This window comes from Prunus mume, linkage group LG1 (genome assembly GCF_029339155.1).
Source record: "Prunus mume cultivar Tortuosa linkage group LG1, ASM2933915v1, whole genome shotgun sequence".
NCBI classification, from domain to species: domain Eukaryota; kingdom Viridiplantae; phylum Streptophyta; class Magnoliopsida; order Rosales; family Rosaceae; genus Prunus; species Prunus mume.
The window spans coordinates 22,754,509-22,778,954 of NC_142698.1; the positions used below are offsets into that span (position 1 = coordinate 22,754,509).

General features: G+C 40.7%; 2 protein-coding genes and 1 long non-coding RNA gene across 24 annotated transcripts; all 3 read right to left on the reverse strand.

The window, feature by feature from the left end:
* Positions 1 to 8,687: 8,687 nt before the first annotated feature.
* Positions 8,688 to 11,159, reverse strand: LOC148921342 (uncharacterized). Of its 2 annotated transcripts, none has more exons than XM_089041908.1 (6): positions 11,043 to 11,159; positions 10,755 to 10,955; positions 10,545 to 10,619; positions 10,200 to 10,425; positions 9,389 to 9,539; positions 8,688 to 9,278 (listed from the first exon to the last, which is right to left on the reverse strand). In XM_089041908.1, the coding sequence occupies exons 2-6, from the start codon at positions 10,950 to 10,952 to the stop codon at positions 9,131 to 9,133; spliced, it is 798 nt and encodes a 265-aa protein (XP_088898034.1). In that variant the 5' UTR covers positions 10,953 to 10,955; positions 11,043 to 11,159; the 3' UTR covers positions 8,688 to 9,130. The 2 variants fall into 2 exon arrangements, with proteins under 2 accessions (XP_088898034.1, XP_088898037.1); XM_089041911.1 differs by having other exon boundaries at positions 11,116 to 11,148.
* A 3,172-nt stretch (positions 11,160 to 14,331) lies between these two features.
* LOC148921343 (uncharacterized) lies at positions 14,332 to 16,345 on the reverse strand. Of its 3 annotated transcripts, none has more exons than XM_089041917.1 (6): positions 16,232 to 16,345; positions 15,748 to 16,094; positions 15,505 to 15,603; positions 15,130 to 15,379; positions 14,784 to 14,933; positions 14,332 to 14,654 (listed from the first exon to the last, which is right to left on the reverse strand). In XM_089041917.1, exons 2-5 carry the CDS (start codon positions 16,054 to 16,056, stop codon positions 14,833 to 14,835), a joined length of 759 nt encoding a protein of 252 aa, XP_088898043.1. In that variant the 5' UTR covers positions 16,057 to 16,094; positions 16,232 to 16,345; the 3' UTR covers positions 14,332 to 14,654; positions 14,784 to 14,832. The 3 variants fall into 3 exon arrangements, with proteins under 3 accessions (XP_088898043.1, XP_088898045.1, XP_088898040.1); XM_089041919.1 differs by having other exon boundaries at positions 14,332 to 14,666; XM_089041914.1 differs by lacking the exon at positions 14,332 to 14,654 and having other exon boundaries at positions 14,690 to 14,933.
* Positions 16,346 to 17,462: 1,117 nt separating this feature from the next.
* On the reverse strand, positions 17,463 to 24,113 carry LOC148921344 (uncharacterized). Of its 19 annotated transcripts, none has more exons than XR_016123344.1 (12): positions 23,808 to 24,113; positions 23,359 to 23,453; positions 22,960 to 23,111; positions 21,623 to 21,770; positions 21,413 to 21,476; positions 21,092 to 21,179; positions 20,494 to 20,622; positions 20,225 to 20,378; positions 20,020 to 20,080; positions 19,860 to 19,906; positions 19,465 to 19,617; positions 17,463 to 19,361 (listed from the first exon to the last, which is right to left on the reverse strand). It is a non-coding gene; the product is annotated as an uncharacterized LOC148921344 (long non-coding RNA). The 19 variants fall into 19 exon arrangements; XR_016123354.1 differs by having other exon boundaries at positions 17,463 to 19,364; XR_016123347.1 differs by having other exon boundaries at positions 17,463 to 18,019; positions 19,026 to 19,617.
* Between the last annotated feature and the right edge of the window lie 333 nt (positions 24,114 to 24,446).

The window sequence follows — 24,446 nt, forward strand, 5'->3', positions numbered from 1 at the left end:
GGACACCTCCGGCCACCAAATCGGACGAGTGAGGTATGGATTTTTAGCTATTTTTCATGCTCTAGCTGCTGGTTGGGTGTGATTTCAGAAATTTCAAGCGTAGATAGCTCGATTTACGAGTTAGGTTTCAGCCGGTTTTCGAGTCACTGTTCCGGCCATTTCCGGCCACTTTTTTGGGTAGGTCCAAGAACAAAAGTGGTTCCAAATAGGGTGTTTTACCTAGGATAGGAGTCTTGAACTGAGATGTTGAGATTTTCCGGCGAGGCTTTATCGCTTTAGGCACCACGCACCGCCAGGCGTGTGGCGGCGCGTGGGCAGCAGGGTGGGGACCACAAGTCAGTCCTAGAATGATCTCCCAGTCCTCACGAGCGCGTAGGATTTTGCGGATCTTAATTCGGATAACGTTTGAACCCCGAACGGATCTCGCATAGTATGCGATTTCCGTTCTATACGCTTGAACCGTTGGATCGTAGTCAATTTCAAGTAGGTTGATCTAGGTATTTCCAGGATCGTATAGATTTGACGGATCGTGAAACGGAGTCCCTGATACTCGTAAATGTCAGCCCTAGAGTATATTTATGATAATTAAACCAGTTACAAAATAACGAACAGTGAGTCAAGAATAGAGGAAAGAACTACGTGTGGCTTGATCCTCGAAGGGTAATGCGATGCAGCCTATAGTTGTTAGGCGAGCCACAGTTAGGTCCCCGAGTTTATGTTAATCTTTTTCAGGCATTTTGGTCTTTACGACCCACTGCTAGTGTCGCTTTAAACAGTGTTTCGACCCCAGATTCCAAAGTGGAAATTGGGTCAGTCGCTTCAAGAAGTCCTGGTTGACTTGGTGGACAACAAGTCGCGAGTCGCGAATATTTGGATTTGCTTGGCGCCCATCTCCTTGGCTAGGCGAAGGCCAGCTAAAAGTGCTTCAGATTCGCCTCATTGTTTGAGGTGTGGAATTTGAAGCGGAGGCGTACTCAAGGGCAACCTTGTCTGGGATATGAGCATGAGGCCGCTCCACATCCTCGGCATTGGAAGAGCCATCCACATACAAGGTTCACAAGGGCGAGTTAAGTCTAGGGAGCCGCTGTCGCGACGTGGACTGGTTCGAGGTAGGAGTAGGCGTGATTGCAACCGAGGACCGTGGCAGTATGGGGTTCGGTGAATTCAGATATGAAATCGCCACGGCTTGGCCGCTTGCGGCTTGGCGAGGTTTGTAGTGGATATCAAACTCACCAAGTTCAATGGCCCACTTAACTAACCTCCCGTAAGTCTCGCTTCGCAGACTTGCCTCGAGTGGTTGGTTGGTTAAGACATGGATGGTGTGAGCTTGAAAGTATGGCCGAGGCGTCTAGCCGAAACTACGAGGCGAAAGCAAGTTTCTCAATGTCCGGGCATCGAATCTCCGCATCTTGCAATCCTTTGCTCATAGTGCACCGGATGCTCAAGACCTTCGCGTGTGGTCGAATGAGCACCGAGCCAACCGTGAGCCAGAGGACAGAGGTAGATGGTGAGGACGCCCGCACTCGAGGGTTGACAATAAAGCGGCACGGCTCATGTACGCTTGAGCTCGCCAATGCCCGGTCACATTCGGCAGCCTGTAATCGCGCTTGCTACCCTAAGTGCCTTGAAGAATGGGGCGAACGATCGCTGGCTTTAGAGATAACTGGTCGATCGCGACACTAAGGCTCAATGTCCTTGACCGCCTTGGGTATCGTCATGTCCAAGATAGCCCGATCTTCTAGGTTGGCCTCAATACCTCTTTGGCCGATCATGAAGCCAAGGAATTTGGCCGGAGGCCACCCCAAATGCACACTTGGTGGGGTTGAGCCGCATCCTATACCGCTTCAAAATGGTGAACATGGCAGAGAGGTTGGGGATGTGCTGGTCAGCAGGCGACTTTGACCAAAGATGTCATCAACATAAACCTCCATGGTGTTGCCATTAGTGGAGCGACGATGCTGCTCACCAGACGCTGATATGTAGCCCCGGCGTTCTTGAGGCCGAATGGCATGACTTTGTAGCAGTAAAGGCCACGGTCGGTGATGAAGGATGTATGAGCTTGGTCCTCAGGATGCATGAAGATTTGGTTGTACCGAGTAAGCATCCATGAAGCTGAGGAGGCGTGGCCACCGTGGCGTCAACTAGCTGGTCAATGCGGGTAGGGGGAAACTATCCTTTGGGCAAGCCCGGCTGAGATTTGTGTAGTCTACGCACATGCGCCAACCCTTCCTTGGTTTACGTACCATTACCACATTTGCTAGCCATGTGGGATAATCCACCTCCTTGATGAATCCAATGGGGCTCAGCTTATCCACCTCCGCCTTCATGGCCTCATACCGCCTCGGGTCATAAGCACGACGCTTGCCGAACGGGTCGGACGGCAGGATTAATGCTTAGCCTATGGGGCGGAGGAAGGCAATAAGATCAGAGTGAAGCTCTTGTGAGAGGGAGGTGCCGATCCTGACTTGTCGATCCGGGATATCCTCATGGAGAGTGACCACCCGAGGTCCTCCACAGTGTTCGCATGTTGGGTGGTAGATTCCTCCCTAGGGTCTTCTGGGCGCAGTGCTAGCTTGAGGTGGGGCTAGGGCCTGGGTTACCGCTAGGGCCTCACCCCTATGTTGGCGATTAGTAGACTTTATTGCCAAGCATAGCAACTTCGGGCACCAAGTTGATCACGCACCGTGCCCGTGCCATGGGGTAGGAAATTTCAACAGAGCATATGTGTGGAAATGAAACCTTCATCCGGGCCATAGCAGGGCCCCAAGATAACGCTGTGGTGTGGGGCAATCAATGAGGAAGGAGTGGTGACCGCCGTTCACTGGGTCGCTCCAATAGAGATAGGAGATGAATGCTCCCGATAGGTTGGACCACATCCCCGAAAAGCTCACCAGGTGTGACGCTTGGTCGAGCAAATGAGACGGACTCGAGCTCATTGAATGCATCAAAACATCACACCGACCGAGCCTGTCTACCAAGATGTGCCCAACGTCAAAGTTAGATATGTCGGCGCGATAATGATTGGGTCATCATGAGGAGGATAACGCCACGCCCTCTTCCTCGCAGGTAATGGAGGCCCACCTTTTGTGTCTTCAAGCATCCCCGCCGGTCAAGACCCGTGCGATAGGTGGAGCGAACATAATGTTTGATGGAGTTGTTAGAGGTTCCAGGCATGGTTGGGCAACCACTGATGGTTGAGATCATGTTGATCCGCCGCTGATGAGGGTTAGGGGTGGGAGGTTGTGCACGTATTTATCCAGCTTCCTTCGCGAAAAAGTCCTCAATGATGTTGCGCAAGGCAATACAAGATTCGTATCATGGCCACCGAATCGATAAAAGCGGCGTAAGACTCTGTGTTAGGCATAGGCTTGCTGGTTTCGGTGGAGGCCGAGGTATGATAGGTGCCTCGTGCACTAGGACATTCTCATAGGTAGTGTTGAGGGTGGTGAAGACCTCGAACCTGGGTTTGGGTGAGAATGGGAGTGGGGCCCTGGTCATTTGTCCTCGGGGTTGCTTCCACTAGACTGGTGGTGGTTCCCATGTCGCCCCGCTTGTTATTGTTGAAGGTATGCTGGTAGCTATCCTTCCTCTGTGCCGGGCACCCGGGTGCTTGGTGTAGGCGAATGTTGAGGTGGAGCCGGGATGGGTACCGGGCTGGTGGAGGATCACAAAGGATTATGCGCCGGTGGCTGGCCGCGCTTGAGTTGAAGTACTACTGGCATGAATCGCCGCTTCATCACCGCATATGTGTTCCAAGGGTTCGACCATCAAAGTTGGATTTCTGAGGCCACTCTTGAAAGCAGGCGACACGATCATCAAGATCGGCGGAGTATTCGTGGCAACTCGGCATACTCGGCGGGCTCGCCCTCACCCCGCCTAAGCATGTATAGGTCATCCGCGAGCAGAGGCGATCGGTCCGGATCATGAAATGGTCCAGAAGGCCTGCTTCGCATCACAAATGTGTTGATGGTGCGGGGTTCACTTGTAAAACCAGCAAGGCCGCGCCACCGAGAGTGGAAGGGAAGATGAGGCACATGCCTTCGCATGAGGCCCTTACACCCAGGCGATTAGAAAGAATGTATGTGGGTGAGAGGATCCGCGTGCTGCAGAAGGCGGCGCGAGTGGCTGGATGTCCTTCTCCGGTGGTATTAGGATGCGTCTAAAGGGCCCAGTCGTGGCTTTGCCTGCAGGGGTTGATGGTTGCGCTGTTCGCTCTCCAGCGCCGAACTTTCTCAAGAGAAGCCTCATTGCCGGTGTATGAGGAGAGTCTCGGTGCCGTGTGTGGGTGGCCATGGACGGTAGAATTCTTCTGATGCCTCACGTGATAAGACTCGTAGTCTTCTAAGTAATCCCGCCCCAATTCTCCGAGTCCCATATACCTTCTCTAAGGGTAGGTTTGGCAGGGCCAGTGTTTCATCTGGGTCTTGGAGATTAACAAAGATAAGAGGGGTTCTGCTTGACGGTCCCTGCAATCCATGTAGACCTTGTTGGTTCATGGGGCCGGTTCCTTCGGGAGATGCGGGCCGCGACTTGGTCGCTTCGGAGAGGGCCTTTACCCTTTGCTGGGCCTAGGCCGGGTTGGGACATTGTGGTGGGAGTGCTCCGCTAGTTTGGCTGTACAGTTCCTGGCAGGCTGCTGGGAGCCTTGGGTCGATTCATCTCCCGATTACGCCTGTGCGGTAGTCATGCTCGAGCTCGACGTTCTTAGCATGAAGATGGTCATATTTTCGACATCCCAGTGACATCAGCGCGAGGCTCTCCGCTCGCCTCGAGATTGGCATCCGCCAAGGTCTCTCGGGAGGTACCCCATGGGGATATGGTGCCGAGTCCCTCGCTATCCTCGAGGCATAGTTGAGTGTGGAGTGAAGAAGAGGCGCAGGCGGATAGGAGAAGGAGCACTGGTAGAGAAAAATGGGATTTAAGTATCGCCTGCATGCCAAACTGTGATGCTCTTTTTGCAGAGGGTCAACTTAGAGAAAAAGGGGTGGTGTTTGCCTTCAGCAGGAAAGGATCCGGCCTTCAGAAAGGCTAGCTGCAGAAGACAAAATAGAGGAAGCCGTTAAGCCCGCACCGATGTGGTGCCGAAGGCTCTCCGATGCTTAAGTCACTAAGAAGGATAACTTTGCAGAGTAATAGTAAAAGGCGAAAAGTAGTTTCTCTTACTAGGTCTGTTCCCTTTTATAAGGAAGTGAAAGTGGGAGGTTGGTGTAGATTTGATGTGGGACTTTGACAGACCAGTCCGAATTTTAACCCGAGATTTAACCTCATGGAGACCCCGATCACACCCACGCCTGGATTCACTCCTTAAAACTATGTCCCTTTTACCAGAGAGGATTTATGGCACTAGACTTTCTGCCAAAATTTGTAGTCTCCCCTGTAAATTGAACATTCCCAAAATTTCCACCTACATAAAACACATTTTATAACCCAACCAAGAAAGACGCACAATCTAATCTCATGCAATTTACATAAATGGCCTCCACTTCAAATGATTCTGCAGAACTACTCACACTGCTTTTAAAATAACTCCATGCATCAAACATGCATATAACAAATTCCAAATCTATCTATGCACACCTTAACTCACTCAGTCCACCGGACAAGCCTCAATTCAACCAAGTTTCGGGACCAACCACGAGGTCCGCATCATACTCGATAAAACCACCTAAGTGGTGTCTAGGCCGTGGCTGCACCTAGGCGCTATCCCAGCGCCTACGTACCCTAGTAAGGGATCAAGCCACACGTAGCTCTTTCCTATCAATCCTGGCTCCTAATATCAAATAAACCATTACATCCATATAAATTCATACATTCTAGGTTTCATCCATCACAACACACCAAACACAATCACATAGCTCCCCTCATACGTCAGACGCACCCGCCACGTATGGGTCACAACATGTCAAGCTAATCCAAAGACGCGTGCGACCTCACACCGGCACGCCATTCTCACCTATCACACAATCATATCTCCTCATACGCCGGACGCACCCGCCACGATGGGGTCCGCAACACGCCGGCTAATCCAAAGGCGCGGCGACTCACACCGGGCGCTACATTCTCACGGCTATCACACAATCATATCTCCCTCATACGCCGGGACGCTCGCCACGTATGGGGTCTGGCAACACACCGCTAATCCAAAGACGCTGCGACCTCACACTAGGCCGGCTACATTCTCACCACCTCACACAATCACATCTCCTCATACGCCGACGCCGCCACGTATGGGGTCCATCAACATCCGAGGAGGTACATAGGGTAGTGCATATAGCACTGCAAACTAACATTCAATTATAAAATCCATACATAATTTTTATACATTACTTTCTAATAATATAAACACCTTAACAAACAACTAGCATCCGATAATTCCCCATAATCCCCATAACATCAGGACCTGTCTCTATGGTCATTCTAACCCTCCTGGGAAGGTAGAACTATCCCAAAGGTCTCACAGTCAACCTAAGGTCAAACGGGTCTGCGGGGCCCACAACCTCCAATTTCTGATCCGAAAGTTTCAATAGGTTCTACAAGCTCTAAGATGCACGTCCTGCAAGTTTGGTCCAAATCGGACGGTCAGATCGCTCACGATCACACAATCGAACTACTAAAACCCTAACCCTGTGGTTGGCATTTCGAGTATCCGGACTCCGTTTACGATCCGTCGAATCCTATACGATCCTGGTAATACTTAGATCAACATAATATAACTTCAGGACCATCCAACGGTCCAAGCCTAGCGAACCCGGAAAATACGCGATATGCGATATCCGTTCGACTCTAACGGTATCCAAAATGAGATCCGAGCACACCTATGCGCTCATGGCAACTCGAGGATCCCATTGGGACAAAAATGCCCTCGCCATGGTCACGCCGCCACGCGCCGGCGTGGTGTCCAAAGCGATATCGCATCGCGAAAACGCAAATCACGGTCAAGACTCCTACCCTAGGTAAAACACCTAATTTGAGTCGCTTTGTTCTTGGACATACCCCAAAACTGACCGGAAGTGGCCGAATCTCCTCGAAATCCGCCAAATCCACCGAAAATCGACATCCTACGCCAAAATCGATGCAATCCTACCCAACCATCACTAGATCATGCGAAGGATGAATTTCCATACCTTGATCGCCAAAATGGCGGCGGAAGACGAGAACGGCCGGCGGTTTCGGCGAAACCGAGCTTTTCTTCGATTTTCCGCGAAATCTCGACGCGAGACCGGGTAGGAAGAGGACTACGCGGCGGTCATTTTGGTACGCCGTCGACTTTGGTGGCCGGACGAGAGCACGGCCGGCCAAAGCGTGGCCATTGTTCTACCGTCGCGAAACCAGAGAGAGGGAGAGACGCGCGCAGGAGAGAGAGTGTGAGAGAGACGGGGGCAATTCTGTCTTTTAACCAAAAATCAATTTTCCAAATATTTACGATTATGCCACTGAGCTTCTTTTGATCATATCTCTCTCGTTACAACTCCGATTCGAGCCCACTACGTGTCTATGAACTCATCTCGCCGTGCTCTACACAACGGTACATCTAAAATTCCCAAATTCCTTCCGAGTAAGAAATTGACTAAAATACCCCTATCCCACGGGTAAATTCTTAATTTCACTCAAATTAATTAAAATAGGGGATAAATTTGGAGTCGGGGTGTTACAGACTTTGTGCAAGTCGCCGCGGTGGTGACACGTGTCATGAGAATTAGGTTTAGCAGTTTGTGAGCTTGGGCGGTCGGGAGTTTCGGCAGGTGCTTGGCACCTCGGAAGAATGTCTTCCTTCGGCATGAGAAAAGGCGTGTCTGCCTTGGTGCTAGTTGTTTTGAGACTGGATATGCTCGGTTGATTATGGTGTAAACAATGAATATACACCATGAATATTTGTTTCAAGAATAAATATAAATATCAGCTCCCTGTCAAATTTATGCGGCTTAATATTATCGGAGAGGTGACATGTGTAGTAAAGTGCTTAGTATCTCTTCCTCAAGACAATTTCTGCTTGTCTTTCTTGGAATCTTCATCTTCATGTGCCTTTGGTCTGTGGAAATGACAATGAAACACTTATGCCAATCAGTGCATTTGAAAGTACCATATATCATAAAAAAAAATGTGTAAGAAGAATTGCCATCTGCAAATTAATATATGGACCGAGCATGTTTCAAGGCACGGTGACAAATATCCAATCTAGACTTTAATGGACTTTTTAAAAATCTGAGAAATTAAATTTGTAAGGATTAATAATCAATATAGCATGGCATAATATAGTTACCTATGCACTCATACGGTCCTTCATAAGGTGTTGTAGGTCCGTTAACAATTAGTTTTAACAAACTCCCGTTATCAACATTAAGAAGACCAAACAATCTGAGCTCCCAAAGTACATGTGGAATGCGACATGCTCATCAACAACCCTTATGAGACATTTAACAACACAATTTCAGATGCAACAGATAAGCCAATCATAACTTTGGTAGAGATTATAAAATGCCTACTAATGAGTAGAATAGGATTCAGGATGATGGAATTCGCGTTATGGTATATACCCTAGCATTTTTAACAAACTACAAACCAAAAAGGTTAAGTCTGGGCAATGCACTATAATGTGGTCAGGAGGCTCTAAGTATCAAGTGGATGGTAACAAAGGGAATCAATATGCGGTGGACTTAGACAAACACACATTCTCAGGAAGAATCATATGATCTACGGAATCTCATAGCCACAAATTTTCTTTTATTTATCAGACATTGGACTTTCAATAAACAATCAAAATCTTCCTAATGCTGCTACTATCTTTCACCTATGTACTTACACGAGCCACCTTTATGGGTTTAGGAGTTGCATAACTCTCACATACACCACCTTTCACATTTCTGAACACACTAATTTCAACTTCCGCAAGCTGCAGCTAAGCATCTCGAAAGAATAAAAAATAACACAATTTTAAATATTTTGGCCATTCAGGTTGCAGAAAACCATACACATGGATAGTTTTCGAGATAGATGGTAGTGGGCTTCTCTCTTGTTGAACCAGCAATGCCTTCATCAACACATTTACTAGACAGAGAAATAAATATGATACCAGACACCTAAAGACCAGCAAAATTAGGTTCTACAAATAGCATTTTCAATTCTAAATGATTCAACCTCTAAAGCCCTCATTGTTCCTCTTTCCTCTAGCCTTCTCAAACTTCCTTCTCTTTGACCGGACATAAGGTTTGGTGTACTTTTGAGGTACACCGGGAGCTGGACCGAAGTGTTTCGCCACTTCACATGCATTCGTTCGACCTCTGAGGAATCCAGATCCAAAATCAAACACATAAGGTTTTTTTTTAAAAAAATTACCTGAACTGTGGAAACCCAAAAATAAGACGACAACAAACATAACTGATATGAATACCTGCGTTTTGGAGTGGTGGTTTCCTCTTTGTGTCCCGGGTTTGTGTATGAGAGATGAGGGAGGGCTGAAGGAGGCAGCAGAGAGAGGTTTCCTTTTCGCATACCAAATGATAACTGCTCTCGAGCCTTAGCATTTGCATCAAAAAAGTTGTCTGTTTCAAGCAAAAAATTCGATTCATTCTTCAATATGCAACATTCTCACGTTTTCGGGTTTGTCATCCAAAAGAACTACTTCATATGCATAATTAGGAATATCATTAGCAGACTAACCCCACCAACTCCGCATTGAGTTTTGATCACGACTCTCTAATTATTAAGTCTTACCTCATAGATCATATTTGCAACAAAATCACAAAAATCATAAAATATATAACTATTTGATTGGAAGGTAATCATTTTAATATCAATCGAGAAAACCATGTTCGTCAATTATTTCATTGCAACTAGATGCTTACGATTTGGCTAATTTTTTTTTTCAAGGATGATCTATAAGTAAAGACTTGAAAAATCAACAATAAAAGAAAAACCCTTAATAGTCACTGAAATTAGTTGCATAGGATGAGGTGGCTAAAGGGCAACATCAGTGGCTAATAGCTAACAGCCACAGTTATTGGTGACCATTGTGATATTAGACACTAATAGTACCTCTAGCCATTCTGTACGACTGATGTATAGTTAAACTACTAATGCTTTTTCTTGTAGTGACGGTTTGTATAGTTAAACTACAATAACAAGTGAGTCCTGGAATGATCACATTACTAATACTAAATTCTTAAGGATATTGTGAAAGCAGCATGCCATAATTATAGTACCTAGGTGATGATATAATCTTATAGGTTTTTTATTATCAACGAGAAGACAAAAGTCTTCCAACCACAAGCCATCCCTGGAATTAACTGACACTGTTACTTCGAAATATCTCATCACATCGGCATCAACTGCCTCCAGCAGTAGATCATAGTCAGAATCATGTCGTGGCAAGCCAACATCTTTCCATGCTAACACCCTCAGCACTCTCACAGACTGCAGTTGGATATTCTACAAGAGATGCCAAATCATTATACAGATATCAAACGTGTCAATAATAATCCACAAAACTTGCATATATTGTAGTAATGCATCTGTACTAAAGAAAAAAGGGCAAAAAAAAATGAAACCCTTTTCTTCCTCAACTCTTCAATGGCGAAACGAACAGGTCCTAGTCCTCCAAAATCCAAATGACAATAAACTGGCTGTGAATAATCACGAGTCTATCAACACTTGATATTTGAATTGAATTGCAATGAAAGTGAAAGCCATAACATAATTATTGAATTGCAATGAAAGTGAAGGCCATAACATAATTAATACACACACGCATGACGCACCTCTTTCATAAGCGATCCAAGAAGAAAAGGGTTGCTTTTTTTATCCGCTTTGTTTTGATCATGGACGACCCCATAATAATCAAAAGGGTGATGAGGAGAGGAACAAACAGTAGGAGAACTCCCAACCATGATAAGTCTTCCATTGTTGGGAATAAATCTACTCCTACCCAGCTTTCCAAGCACAGAACGAACAGCCATAACCTGGGCATCAATGAAATCACACTAATTAATAAGCCATATATATAGCTAGAAAATCTAAAAATACAAATAATAGAAACGATTATCAACCCATCTTCCTGGCCGTTCGAACCATTGCCCATGGCCTCTAACAAAACCAAAAAGGGAGTTTCTTTGTACCTACCTGCCTCCGAAACAGAGAAAAGGAGCGTGTGGCCGTGAACTTAATTAACGCCTAAACCCTAAAGAGAAAGGTCTCTCATCGCCGCTTCATGCATTCTGAAAACAAAATACCGTTTTATCTACTGTATGCCCAAGGCCATTAACGAGAGCCCTCACTGGTATTTTGAACAAAATACAAGCCCAATCAGAATAAAAGGAAGAGAAGATAAGCCCCATTGAAACTTGACGTGGGAGTGGGTATTTTGATAAATTTAACAATTTAAAATTCAAATTAAATATAAAAATGTTTGAAATTATTTTAAATAGGTATAAAAAAAAAAGGATATAAATATTGAGTTTTTTTATTTAAACCTCATACTTTTCTTTGTTCACCCCAATACTTAAATCATTAAGCTCTTAAGTTTTATTATTGAGTTAAAAGACAAAAAAAGTCATCCACTTATTATTGTGTTTAAACCCCGTAACTTTCTTTGGTTTCTTATTGCTCAAATTAAGAACATAATTCACTGCTATCAACAACAAAAAAACAAAAACCATTGCTTGCAAAGTCCAGGCAATCATCGAGCTCTCGCATGACTGCTCTTCATTTGTCATTCATGAAGACATAAAGATAACCACTTGTAATTCTATCGCCATTATCTTCTTGACACTGAGTAATCTTTTTATTTGTCTTTTCTGAATTTATAATTGTTTCCCTGACGTTGTTGTTATCTGGGTTATTTATTATTCTTTTTGGTATTTATTTGAAAGGATCCTCAGTAGTTGGTGCAATATTTCTTCAAGTTTTGGTTACATTTTCCTTTTCTTTGGGGTTCTTATCATCTGGGTTCTTGGTGATTGTTAATTGTATTTGTGCAAATGGGTTTTTAGAGGTGACATTAAGTATTTTTTTATTTTTTCTTGTTGCATTAGTTTTTAGTTTATTTATGATCTTAAGGGATTCTAGTAATTACTAACTTAGGTGCTTAAATCCATAGTGTTAATTATGCAATTTGTTTTCATTTGGTTCTGGACAACTAAGATAAAACTTTGGCGGCTTGAGCCTAGTGTGGTTGTGGAAATTGATGGAACCCCAAGAAAGGAATGAGGAGAGCCGTTTCAGAAGAGATGGACCAAGAAAAGACTGAGGTGCCTAAAACTCTTGCAGCACCAAACACTCGAGTAAGGCTCCGATTGCTTCGCTCGACATAACACCACACAGAAGGAGAAAGTGGGGTGAGGGGTGAGGTTAATGAGTTTTATTTATTTATTGTTTTTTCTCATGGGTGTGTGTTTAGGGGTAGTTTGGGAAAGACAATGGGGTTTACTTAGAAATTATGAAATTTTGAATTAGAAGTTGGGGTGAACAAAGAGAAGTGCGGGGTTTAAATGAAAAAATCAAAATATCTCCTCTTTTTTTCTTTTTGTTTTCCCTTCAATCGTCAGCCCCACCACCTTTTCCCTCATCTCAACCAGCCCCACCGCCCAATCAACCCCCACCTTCCCCATCCCCATTCCTCTGTCAAAAGAAAGGTACCAAAAAAATCCAGCAACCATCTCTCTCTCTCTCTCTCTCTCTCTCTCTCTCTCTCTCTCTCTCTCTCTCCAGTAGTCAAAAACCCAACTCGCCCTCTACCCTTTGTCTTCGCCGCTGTCTCCTCCTTCGCTCTTCGACATCATCAAATCCTAACCAACAATTCACCCTTTGTCTCTCACCTCCCAATTGTCTCTCTTTCTTTGGCAGCCACCAATGGAGATTTGGACTACCACATATATGAAATTTGAAGTCAATTTAGTGATTTTGTTTGTGGGTTTTGAGCCTTTTGACAACTGGGGGGTAGCGGTTGACTAGAGAGAGAGAGAGAGAAGGGAGAATTTGGGGTGGGTTTTCTTTAGGTGTGTGTTGTTTGGGCGGTGAGGCTGGTTGAGATGAGGGAGAAGGTGGTGGGGGGTGATGATTAGGGAGAAGAAAAAAAAGGAGACATTTTTATCTTTATTTTTTTACATCTTTTAAATAATTTCAATCATTTTTTTTATATTTAATTTGAATTTTTTAATTTCTATTAGTTAAATTTACCAAAATATTCATGCCACTTCAACAAATTTAACGGTTTTTACCTGAAAACTAACAGAATAGGGTAACCTTGGTCATTTAAAAGAAGTTAAGGAGGGAGATTGAGTCATTTGAAATGTCATAGGGCAATTGAGACTATTTGAAAACTACATGGGGCATTTCAACAAATAAGCCTTAAAATTTTGTGTTGGCAGACATTCAATATTTCCCATGTTGGTTTTGATATTAATTTAGGCTTATTTACACCAATACCTCTTGAAACTACAGTCAAATCTCACATTGCCCTCCAAAACGTAAAGTGGCCCACTTACCCCGCTTGACCATGGATTGGTGACTCACTTTGCCCCTGTCGTTAACTCTGTCCAAAAGTCTGTTAACTATAATGATGTGGCAAGGGTATCTTTGTAATTTCATACACATAGATCATTATCCACCAATTAAAGGAATGACGTGGCAAGTAGAGCTCCCCTCCACATATATAAGAAAATAATAAATATCCAAACCCCCCAAAATCAATTTCTTTTTTAAAGATTATTATAGTCATAAATAGTTTTTAACCAATACATAGATCCGTCCTTGCATTGACAAGCTCGAAAACCATTGTGTTCGTTGCTTCCCAACATCCTAACCACCCTTGTGTCATGAGCAGACGACCACCATGACGCGCCTCTTCATCAAGCCTTGGTTTAACTTCCCATGATGCCCCATTTGGATAATCAAGCCTCACCTCACACTCTCTAATTTTGATAAGTTCAAATCAATTCCGACATTCAAAAATTCCGGTATAAGTTGGATTTGAATTGGAATGTACCTTGAGCTTCTGAATTCAGAAATATATTGGGATTTCACGCTTAATCCACATACAAGATAAATAAACAACATTATTTGTACTAAAGATTTCGGCTTTCACCCAAAAATATTAAGTTTTTTTGGGGGGGGAATTGCTCTTTTATTGACAAACAAAAAAAGTCAATCTTATTCTCAATCCCGTCTCTACTTTTTCTAGACTCTTCCATCTCCCCTCCCTCTCCTCCTCCTCCTCTACTTTTTCTCATTTTTATGTGCTCATTTTTGCCACCTAAAAGTCTGTTGGCTTGATGGATTTGAATAAAGAGAAAAGAAGTTCACGCTGTGCTAAATAAACTTGGTTTTGCAAAGGAAGTCTCTTTGGCAAATGCCTTTATAGATGTGTATCGTAAACGCGGAAGTGTATGCCATGCAATTTACATGAGTTTGGTTTGCAAATTGCAAGACATTTTATACGTTTGGGTTCATTTTTCTCACAGCTTACTTGACTATTGGATAAATTTAAGTTTTAAAATTAATGAAATGGTTAAATTAATCCTCAATACTCGTGCGGTTGAAATAAACGCATTGACTGTCCAGCAAGGGCCTACGGTAACACCCCGTCTAGAGCTCATAATTTGTTGATTCTTCCTTAAACCTAAAAGTGCCTCCATCAGAACACTCTGCTCAATTTTTTTCACCTGCAACCAAAGCTGTTATGAACAGTAACTCCTCCTTTAAAAATGCTCTGAAAATAAATAATCGAATTTTCAAAAAATTCCCGAAAATAAGTTAAGAAGATTAGCCACAATCTGAGATGTACCACCCACCCTATCCTACCAAAATATCAGCTCCCTGTCAAATCTATGCAGCTTAATATTATCGGAGAGGTGACATGTGTAGTAAGGTGCTTAGTGTCTCTTCCTCAAGACAATTTCTGCTTGTCTTTCTTGGAATCTTCATCTTCATGTACCTTTGGGCTGTGGAAATGACAATGAAACACTCATGCCAATCAGTGCATTTGAAAGTACCATATATCATGAAGAAAAATGTGTAAGAAGAATTGCCATCTGCAAATTAATATATCCAATCTAGACTTTAATGGACTTTTTAAAAATCTGAGAAATTAAATTTGTAAGGATTAATAATCAATATAGAATGGCATAATATAGTTACCTATGCACGCAGATAGTCCTTCATAAGGTTTTGTAGGTCCTTTAACAATTAGTTTTAACAAACTCCCGTTATCAACATTAAGAAGACCAAACAATCTTAGCTCCCTTTCGCAGCTACGTGAAAAAACCAATGCTTGGAAAACTTTAACCACACCCTTATCAACTGCCTCCATTGTAAAAAAATATGAGATCGAAGCACCAGAACATTTGTACCATGCCCTCAAAACTCTCACAAGCCGCAGTTTGGCATTCTAAAAGAGAACGGAGAACATTATGTAGAGTTCAAACAATTAAACATTAATACAAAAAAAACTACGATTAGTAAATTTTAATTATTTTTTCAATAAATTGGAAGAGGTATATGATATGTTCAAACCTTTTCCTTGTTGTACTCTCTCACAGCGAAAATGGCAAGAGCTATGGTATTGGGATTATCCATAGAATACGGAGCTACACGATGATTACCTGCTAATCCCTAAAGTAGTGTTACAAGCACACGCAATAAGACAATAATTGAGTTAGAATGCCAAGTAAGACCATAAAAGTGAATTGCATACATACATGTACCAAAAGTAGAAATCATTTCAGCATTAGATGCAAAAGGTAATATCATACTTACACCGGCCCACTTAAAATATTCCAGATGCAGAACTGGCGGAGCTTTCTTATGGTGGTTACCAAAAAGAAAAGGATGGCGAGAGGAATAACCATAAGAAGGAGGCGGCTTTGAAATTGAAAACAAGACATCACGGTCAATATTGTAGTTGCTGACTACTGAGCTCCTAATTTGAAAGTCCCCAACCCTAACCATGTTTGCTACTGTTCTTCCTTTGCTGTGACAACATGAAGAGTATTTACTCCCCAACTTTCCAACCACAGACCGAATAGCTGTTGTCATATGCCTCTCCTCTTCTCCCAACTCTATCATGCAATGCTAGATGAATCCCAAAACCCTAACCCCCAAACCTAAATCAAATCAAATCAAATCAAATTATAATGATATGAATGCAATTGAAGCATAATAATAGGAAGCATATATATATCTCACTAAATCAGCAGAGCGAAAATCAACCAAATTGAATTCTTGATGAAATATAACTGACCTACTCTACCAAGACACAGAATGGTGGCTGAGAGTCGAGGCTTGCTGTGAATTTCTCTGCTCTTCAATTAACTTGATCGGCTGTCAATAGTGGGCTGGGCATTTTACATTACGACGGAGCTCCTGCTTTTATTGGGATTGGGCTTGGGCTTGAGTGAGGGTCCCACTAGTTAATGGGCTTGGCCACACCGTGCTTTAAAACGTCGTCGTGCATGTTCGACAATTCTTATAAAGGGAATTTGTTGAAATGTCATCTAAACTTACACCTTAGTTTCGATTTGTCACCTGAATTTTTTTTTAAGTGAAATGTCACCTGAATTTTTCAAAATCCATGATTTGTCACCTCAGCTTAACATAATCCAATTTTCCATATATTTTCAAGGGTATTTTAGTCTTTTCATTTTCAAGAATATTTTTAAAATGGAAAAAATTACTATTAAAAAAAATAAAGCTTAAATGTAAAAATGGTTGGGGGTTAAATGTGAAAAGATATATAATTTTTGTAATTTCCAAAGGTCTTTTCATAATTTTTTTATAATGATTTTTCCATTTTTAAAATACTCTTGAAAAGAAAAAGACTAAAATACCCTTGAAAATAGTTGACAAATTAGATGAAGTTAAACTCAGGTGACAAATCATGGATTTTGAAAAATTCGGATGACATTTCACTTAAATTTTTTTTTCAAGTGACAAATTGAAACAAAGGTATAAGTTCAGGTGGCATTTCAATGAATATCCCTTCTTATAAAACAATAGTTTTTTGATACTTATCGACGAGGATTAGAAAACACTGCACAATAACCCATATGATATGACCTCAAACTCATTCAACACAAATAACTGAAATCACAAAAATTATGACTAATAGGGTACCATACACAGGCTGCGCGCATCCTGAAGGACGGAAATTCCGGCTCATTTCGTCGTCTCACTTTTTCCAAATCGCAGCGCCTGGAGAAATTGCAACTCCTTCTCTTTTTCTCTACATATCGATCTATCTCACCGTCGCCGAACCATTCCGATTGATGGTTTCGTTTCAACCGAAATCCGATAAACCGACGATGTCGGCAATGGTTTCACTTTTGGGTATACCGACCACCCTCGATCAATTATCAGTTGGAGCCCATCATGTCGGTTACCGAACCAATTCCACCCCTAGCTGGCAATATTGTAATCGTTCTGTCCCTTCTTAGTGAGGATAAAGAAAAATGAAATGTGGCAAGCATTGCATATAAATTCTAATCAACAAATTTCAATAACAATATTACATAATAAAAACAAATGTTTGTCTTTTTATTCCACAACAAATTTCAACACCCATTGCATAAAATAGAGCAAATGGTTTCCTTTTACTAATGGTAAAAGTAAAACATTGTGGGAAAAAGTGCTGAATTTAACATCGCCATAATCCATCTTAGTGTGGACAGTGAATATAGGTTGATGTCCATTGAATTGGAACGGTTGGCTTTGGCTCCTCTAGTTTTTTCACTTCTCCAACATTTACAATGGAAGCAAAGCCAAGCTGCTTGTCCAAGGCACTCTACAAAAACGTTTGCCCACAAAAAAAAAAAAAAAAGTCATATCGGCTGTCGAAGAAATCAAATGGCGTGATGCCCACATATTTGGCCATGAGAGACATCAGCTAAAGATCTTATGAATCCCCTACTTCTCCCCGTGTGAAGAATCCATTCTTAACGTATGTCTTTTCAGTTAACATTGGATTATACTCGTGCATTATCCCATAACTTTTTTCCCTTCTGAGGTATAACAGAAAATGAAAATTCATCATCTACAGAAAATAATGTAGAATTAGAAGAAAGAAAAAAGAAAAATACCTGAAGGGTAAAAGAGCAGAACTTCTACATGTACCAAAAAGAAGAAAATAGACCCAATAACCTAAGAACAGCACACAACATATGCAGTTTGTGACAATGAAAATACAATCGCCTTATCCTGCAACCGATCAATTGATCATTCATAATTACAAGTTGCATCTAATACCATAAATAATCAAGGTCAACCTTTAAGTAAGTTCGGTTGGTGCATCAGTTCTAAACACTCCAATTTCCTCTTCGGAGAATTTAAATCCTTAATAACAGAGGCCTTCACCTACTCATATTGACTATTCAGGTTCGCTGGTTTCTAGCCTCATATATCAGGGTATGGACAAGTGCTTAAATTCAGCATGTGAATCTTTTACAATGGCAGAGTTGAGAGTACAAATTTATTTCTTCATGGTCCTCTCAGATGGATAATAGGTTAAAAAGTATATTTTACAAGATTTGTTCCCTTGTCCAGTAACCAATAAAATGGTTCCATTAAAGCATAAAATCCACCACCCATATGATGTTCATATGACAAAAGGGAATCAAACAGATCATTACACATTTCCTCGCAGGTTTCATTTTGAATATAGAGAACAATATTAAAAAATGAATAAAAATCAGGTTTGCCAGAATAATTTGATAAAAGCTCTTATTACCATGTCAGTTTGCTTGACAATGAGAATGAACATTGTTATGCAGTGGGAAAGAGTAGCAACTGTCTCAACTACTAGCCTTAGTTTACGCAGAAGCAAGTTCTGAGAAAGTATATACAAGGACAATTGCCCAATTTAATGGTAGAACAACTAACAAACTAAATTTTAAAAATTTATCATGTGGGCTGTAGTTGAATCCAAAGCAGAAAAAAGAAAATATATGGAAACATGTAAAATAAAAAAAAGATTTAAGAGAAAATCAAGCAGGAACTTCGAAAATGCAGTAAAGGATGGAGAAAGTAGGATATATTGTTACCGCAAAGTCCTCAACTGAAAGGTGCCTGACGATCCACACATTTAATATAAATGGAATTCCCGTTGACAAGAATTGTGTAGCTGACGCAACAAAAAAGAAAGCCAATTTGCATCATCTTCATCTTGGGTTTGTGTGTGTGTGTGTGTGTGTGTGTGTGTGAGAGAGAGAGAGAGAGAGAGAGAGAGAGAGAAGCTGCCGTAAGAATTTATCAATCAGATTAGTCCGCAAAGAAATATTCTCTACACGCATAGATGGATCGCAAAAAGTCTGTTTTCTTAGTCTGAGGGCTCGTAGAAGCGGATAATTCTGTTGATGAAGGATCTCTCGCACCGATATCTGCTGAGGACAATATTACAGGTGATGAATATCCTCACGTGCAAGTTAGTAAGAGTAGCATGACAATAACAATTTCAAAGCGGACATAGGCACAAGAAGATACATGACAAACGACGACATGCAGAAGTAAGCCACCAAAATGGAGAAATGAACAAAGAAAGTCGGCCAGAAATTCTCCCTGTCCAGAAATATCCTCTCAGAAATAACAGTTGTTATTCCTGAAAACAGTAGGAACTCCCATCCTGAAGGTAAGCATCTGTAAAAAGAAAATGAGGAGGAATCCTGTGAAGACAGAAGAAAAATTTTCACATACAAGCCTATGAGGTTAAAATCATTGATGAAACATGCGAGATAAATAATTAGCATCATACGTGGAAATATTGCTTGATGAATACCCCAGAGTACGCTATTCTAAGGAACATATCTTTACCATGTCAAGAAACCAAAGACTAGAACCAATAAATTGAATTGCATTTGCTCACAATGCACATTACTTACCCATCAATACCTTTCCAGACTGATGATGTCATCTATATTGCCATGTCCTGTAATTTTTTGTGAAACAAAAATAGAAAAGAAAATTTGAATAAAGACATTTCTATGCCTCAAAAAATTTCAGGTCAAATGCACCAACAGTTGAATAAAGACATTTCTATACCGTGAGATTTATACATGGGAAAAGCAGCAACCTTATGTTCTTACTCTTCTGACAAAAGCATCTGCAAAATGTAGTAGCTGCTTTCTTTGAAAAAAATGAAAAATAACTAGTGACTTTAATTTTTAAAAGTAACAGAAAATATCAGGCAAAAGCTTTACCAAACGAACCTTAAGAAAACTGCCTAAACTAAGAAAAGGATACTTACTGAGTTTGCCAAAATTAAGCCAACTGCACCAGCTGAGTTGATCAGCAGGATATTCAGTACTACATGTCTTATTGCGAACAGAAACGATGAAAGGTTTGACCGTACTAGTTGCTTCTCTTTTGCAACGGGCATGTAGAAAAGATTCAGAATGTTCCTGATGTAAAACCAAAGCACAATCTCAGTTCTAGCTTGATACCTTTTAGGAACAGCAGTAAGATCTTTAAGTTAACACCAGACACAACCAAAAATTGATGACAGAAAAGGGGTACCAGTTCCAAATGAAAGACCTTAGCAGATTGTCAATGGATTTGGACACGCGTACGATTTATTTTTTCAAACAATCACCACCACTTTAGTATCCTAGTCCTTCGCGCCTTACTACATCTTAATACGAATTCCTTTACTTCAAAAATAAGGGAATTCATCATTCGAAGGGAAGTAGCCATATAAAATTTCATATATCATTAATATTATGCCATAATTAGTAATCGAATAAAGAAATCATAAAGACCCATAAAATAGAAAAAGCATTAACTCAAGTACATGTTGCTTGATATTCCTCAAGTACATGTTTTCACTACCTGATCTCTCTGTTACAACATAACATTGCAGTGTCTGCATAAATGCATGCTACGATTAACTTGGTAAAATTTTCTTTTCTAAAAGATATTTTCTAGGTTGTTTGAGTCCCTTGGATTCTGTTCATCATAGATTCATATGTGATCTAAACGACTGAGATGCTATTGCAATAATCAACTTGGCTACTTATTAGATCGTGACTATGCACATATATCAAAATATATGTCTATAACTTTGATCTGTATAAACAAAGGAGAAAAGGAAATTGAAATGCACACAAGCACGCACCTACTAACAAAACCAGTTTAAGGGCCTCTGTAAGGCTACTTCCTAGCCTCCTGTCTTTATTTGGGTCCTTTCCTGTCAACGAAAGATACTATTGGAAAATTAAAGTTTGTTAGATTTAGCACTGCATGATGCAATATTAATGGAACCATGGAAATTCCTCCATGGATACAAACAAAATTTGAAGTGTGCATATAGCTTATGTAAAGAATCATTTGTAACTCACATGTCAGAAACAAAAGCAGGAAGAAATTAACCCAAACACAAGATAACATCAAAAGAACCATCAAGTAAACAAAGGAGGAAAGCAAACCCGATGCAGACCTCGCAAATGTAGCATAGGATCTTTCTTCAAAAGGAAGAAACACCAGCCTCACCACTAGGCTCCCTAAGAAGTGATAAATATCATAAAAAGAAAATTCAAAATCACTGGCATGTTTTCTATTCTGAAGTAGTCTCCGAACAAAATCAGCTCTTATTGTGATGACAAAGTGATTAATTGAATGACTCAAAAGATCTGGACCAAATAATTACCTAATTTGTCCACAAGTCCACATACAGCTTGGTTATAATATGTCGCCCACCATAAAAGGACAAGACTTTGTCCTTCTTGAAGGATCGAAGTGTAAACAACTTACACATGTCAGACAGCTCCCCATCATAATGCTTCTTATTCTTTACTCTGTGAAAGTACTAAGCTATCAACTAAAGCAAATTTGTTCTAGACATAAGATTTAATTGAAAAACAGGGTTTCTTATCATATCCTTTCTGCTAAGCCAGCCAATTTCAATTGTGGATACATATGAATATGACAAATAAATCTGACGAGTGAAGAAATACAAGTTGTGATAATATTCCACTCAACCACACAAATCCACACATTTGATAATTTAGATTGACTAGCTCCCACGAAAACCATTCACAGCAAACATATGACACTGGATTGTTGCCTCCCTGATAAGATCAGGACCAACAAGGCACTCTACAAAAACACTTGCCAGAAAATGAAAAAGAAAAAGTCATTTCTGCTGTCGAAGAAATCAAATAGCGTGATGCCCACATATTTGGCCACAAGAGACATCAGCTAAAGATCTTATGAATTCCCTACTTCTCTCCACGTGAAGAATCCAATCTTAACGTATGTCTTTCCAGTTAACATTGGATTATACTCGTGCATTATCCCATAAATTTTTTCCCTTCTGAGGTATAACAGAAAATGAAAATTCATCATCTACAGAAAATAATGCAGTTTGTGACAGTGAAAATACAATTGCCTTATCCTGCAACCGATCAATTGATCATTCATAATTAGAAGTTGCATCTAATACCATAAATTATCAAGGTCAATGATTGATAACCACCCTTTAAGTAAGTTCGGTTGGTGCATCAGTTCTAAACACTCCAATTTCCTACAGTACTTGTACCTTTTTTAACTATCCTTCCTCTTCAGAGAATTTAAATCCTTAATAACAGAGGCCTTCACCTACTCATATTGACTATTCAGGTTCACTGGTTTCTAGCCTCATATATCAGGGTATGGACAAGTGCTTAAATTCAGCATGTGAATCTTTTACAATGGCAGAGCAAAAAATTTATTTCTTCATGGTCCTCTCAAATGGATAATAGGTTAAAAAGTATATTTTACGAGATTTGTTCCCTTGTCCAGTAACCAATAAAATGGTTCCACTAAAGCATAAAATTACTGGTTAAGGGACAAGTGGACACCACCCATATGATGTTCATATTACAAAAGGGAATCAAACAGATCATTACACATTTCCTCGCAGGTTTCATTTTGAATATAGAGAACAATGTTAAAAATGAATAAAAATCAAGATTGCCAGAATAATTTGATACAAGCTCTTATTACCATGTCAGTTTGCTTGACAATGAGAATGAACATTGTTATGCAGTGGGAAAGAGTAGCAACTGTCTCAACTACTAGCCTTAGTTTAAGCAGAAGCAAGTTCTGAGAAAGTATATACCAGGGCTCTGCCAGTAGTTCAAAAATACATGCAGAGCCTGCCACGTAAAAATGACTCATGTCACTGATACATTAATGTGAAACAATTAATTCATTTAACCAAAGCCAAATGGTCTATGATTTCCAACCATAAACAATTCTTGTTATAAAAGTACTGAAACAATATTGATGAGTCACAAACAACATGTTCTTCAGTTGAAGTACCATCACTGTAGCATAATACATGAGAATTACAGGTCCTTAGCCGGTACAAATAAACACATTGCTATTAAAATGAAGAAGCACCTTTTCATGTCTGCCCGCAGGCTTGCTCGCCGAACTCCCTCACGACTGAGAAACAGTACACAGGTGACAAAAAGAAGAAATTGTACTCCATAGAGCTGCCACCAGAAGACAAAAAATACACAAATGACTTCACAGTGAAGTAATTTAATTTTCAAATCATATGGAAATGCCACAACAGATATTCAAGCTTCAAGCCTAGCTCTTTGAGAGGCTGTATTGGACTGGATTGCTAGAGTTTGGTCCAGTATAAGATTGGACAATTGCCCAATTTAATGGTAGAACAAGTAACAAACTAAAGCTTACAAATTTATCATGTGGGCTATAGTTGAATCCAAAGCAGAAAAAAGAAAATATATGGAAACATGTAAAATAGACAAATATTTAAGAGAAAATCAAGCAGGAACTTGGAAAATGCAGTAAAGGACGGAGAAAGTAGTATATATTGTTACCGCAAAGTCCTCAACTCTCTCTCTCTCTCTCTCTCGCTCTCTCTCTCTCTGAAGCTAAAGTGAGAATGGAAATGAGAGACCTTCGAAAAAGTGCTACTATCTTGCTAAACTCTGTTTTTGGTAAACTGTCGTTTGCCTCGTTTTTTTGCCCTTTGTTAACTGCTAAATACATCACAAAAAAAGTTATCAAATTGAGAAAACTGGAAATACAGCGACCAAGTTTAAATCGACACGAATCACATTGACCAAAAATGAAAGTATAGAGTTGTCAATTAAAGACCACTGATGAAGACAAACATGATTACTTGAAACTATATCTATTACATAAATTCTATACGAATATTGATATTGTAAATGTATACTAATAATGTATTGAAAAGTTTTGTTGGCGATAATGATATCGATACATTAACAATGACATATAAGTTTTTTTTTATCCCTTAAAGAACGGACGTTCATTATGAGGCCAATATCCATTAGATTATGCTAACACTAAAATATTTTGGATACATAATTGATCATATTCCACTAAGTTACACAATTTATATGCTAATTTGATGAGTATCTAGTATTCAACTATAAAATAATGACTAGCTACCAACCTACTATGAGCACCACTCACATTAAAACATAAGGCAT

What these genes read in the sequence shown, in the direction of transcription:
- LOC148921343 (XM_089041917.1), bottom strand. Translation starts at nt 16,056, where the DNA reads ATGATAGAGTTGGGAGAAGAGGAGAGGCATATGACAACAGCTATTCGG. An exon ending in AATATTTTAAGTGGGCCGGT is followed by an intron (nt 15,604 to 15,747) that starts GTAAGTATGATA and finishes ACACTACTTTAG; the next exon opens with GGATTAGCAGGTAATCATCG. An exon ending in AGGACTATCTGCGTGCATAG is followed by an intron (nt 14,934 to 15,129) that starts GTAACTATATTA and finishes TCATTTCCACAG; the next exon opens with CCCAAAGGTACATGAAGATG.
- LOC148921342 (XM_089041908.1), bottom strand. Translation starts at nt 10,952, where the DNA reads ATGGCTGTTCGTTCTGTGCTTGGAAAGCTGGGTAGGAGTAGATTTATT. An exon ending in AAGAGTTGAGGAAGAAAAGG is followed by an intron (nt 10,426 to 10,544) that starts GTTTCATTTTTT and finishes CATCTCTTGTAG; the next exon opens with AATATCCAACTGCAGTCTGT. An exon ending in ACCACCACTCCAAAACGCAG is followed by an intron (nt 9,279 to 9,388) that starts GTATTCATATCA and finishes TGGATTCCTCAG; the next exon opens with AGGTCGAACGAATGCATGTG.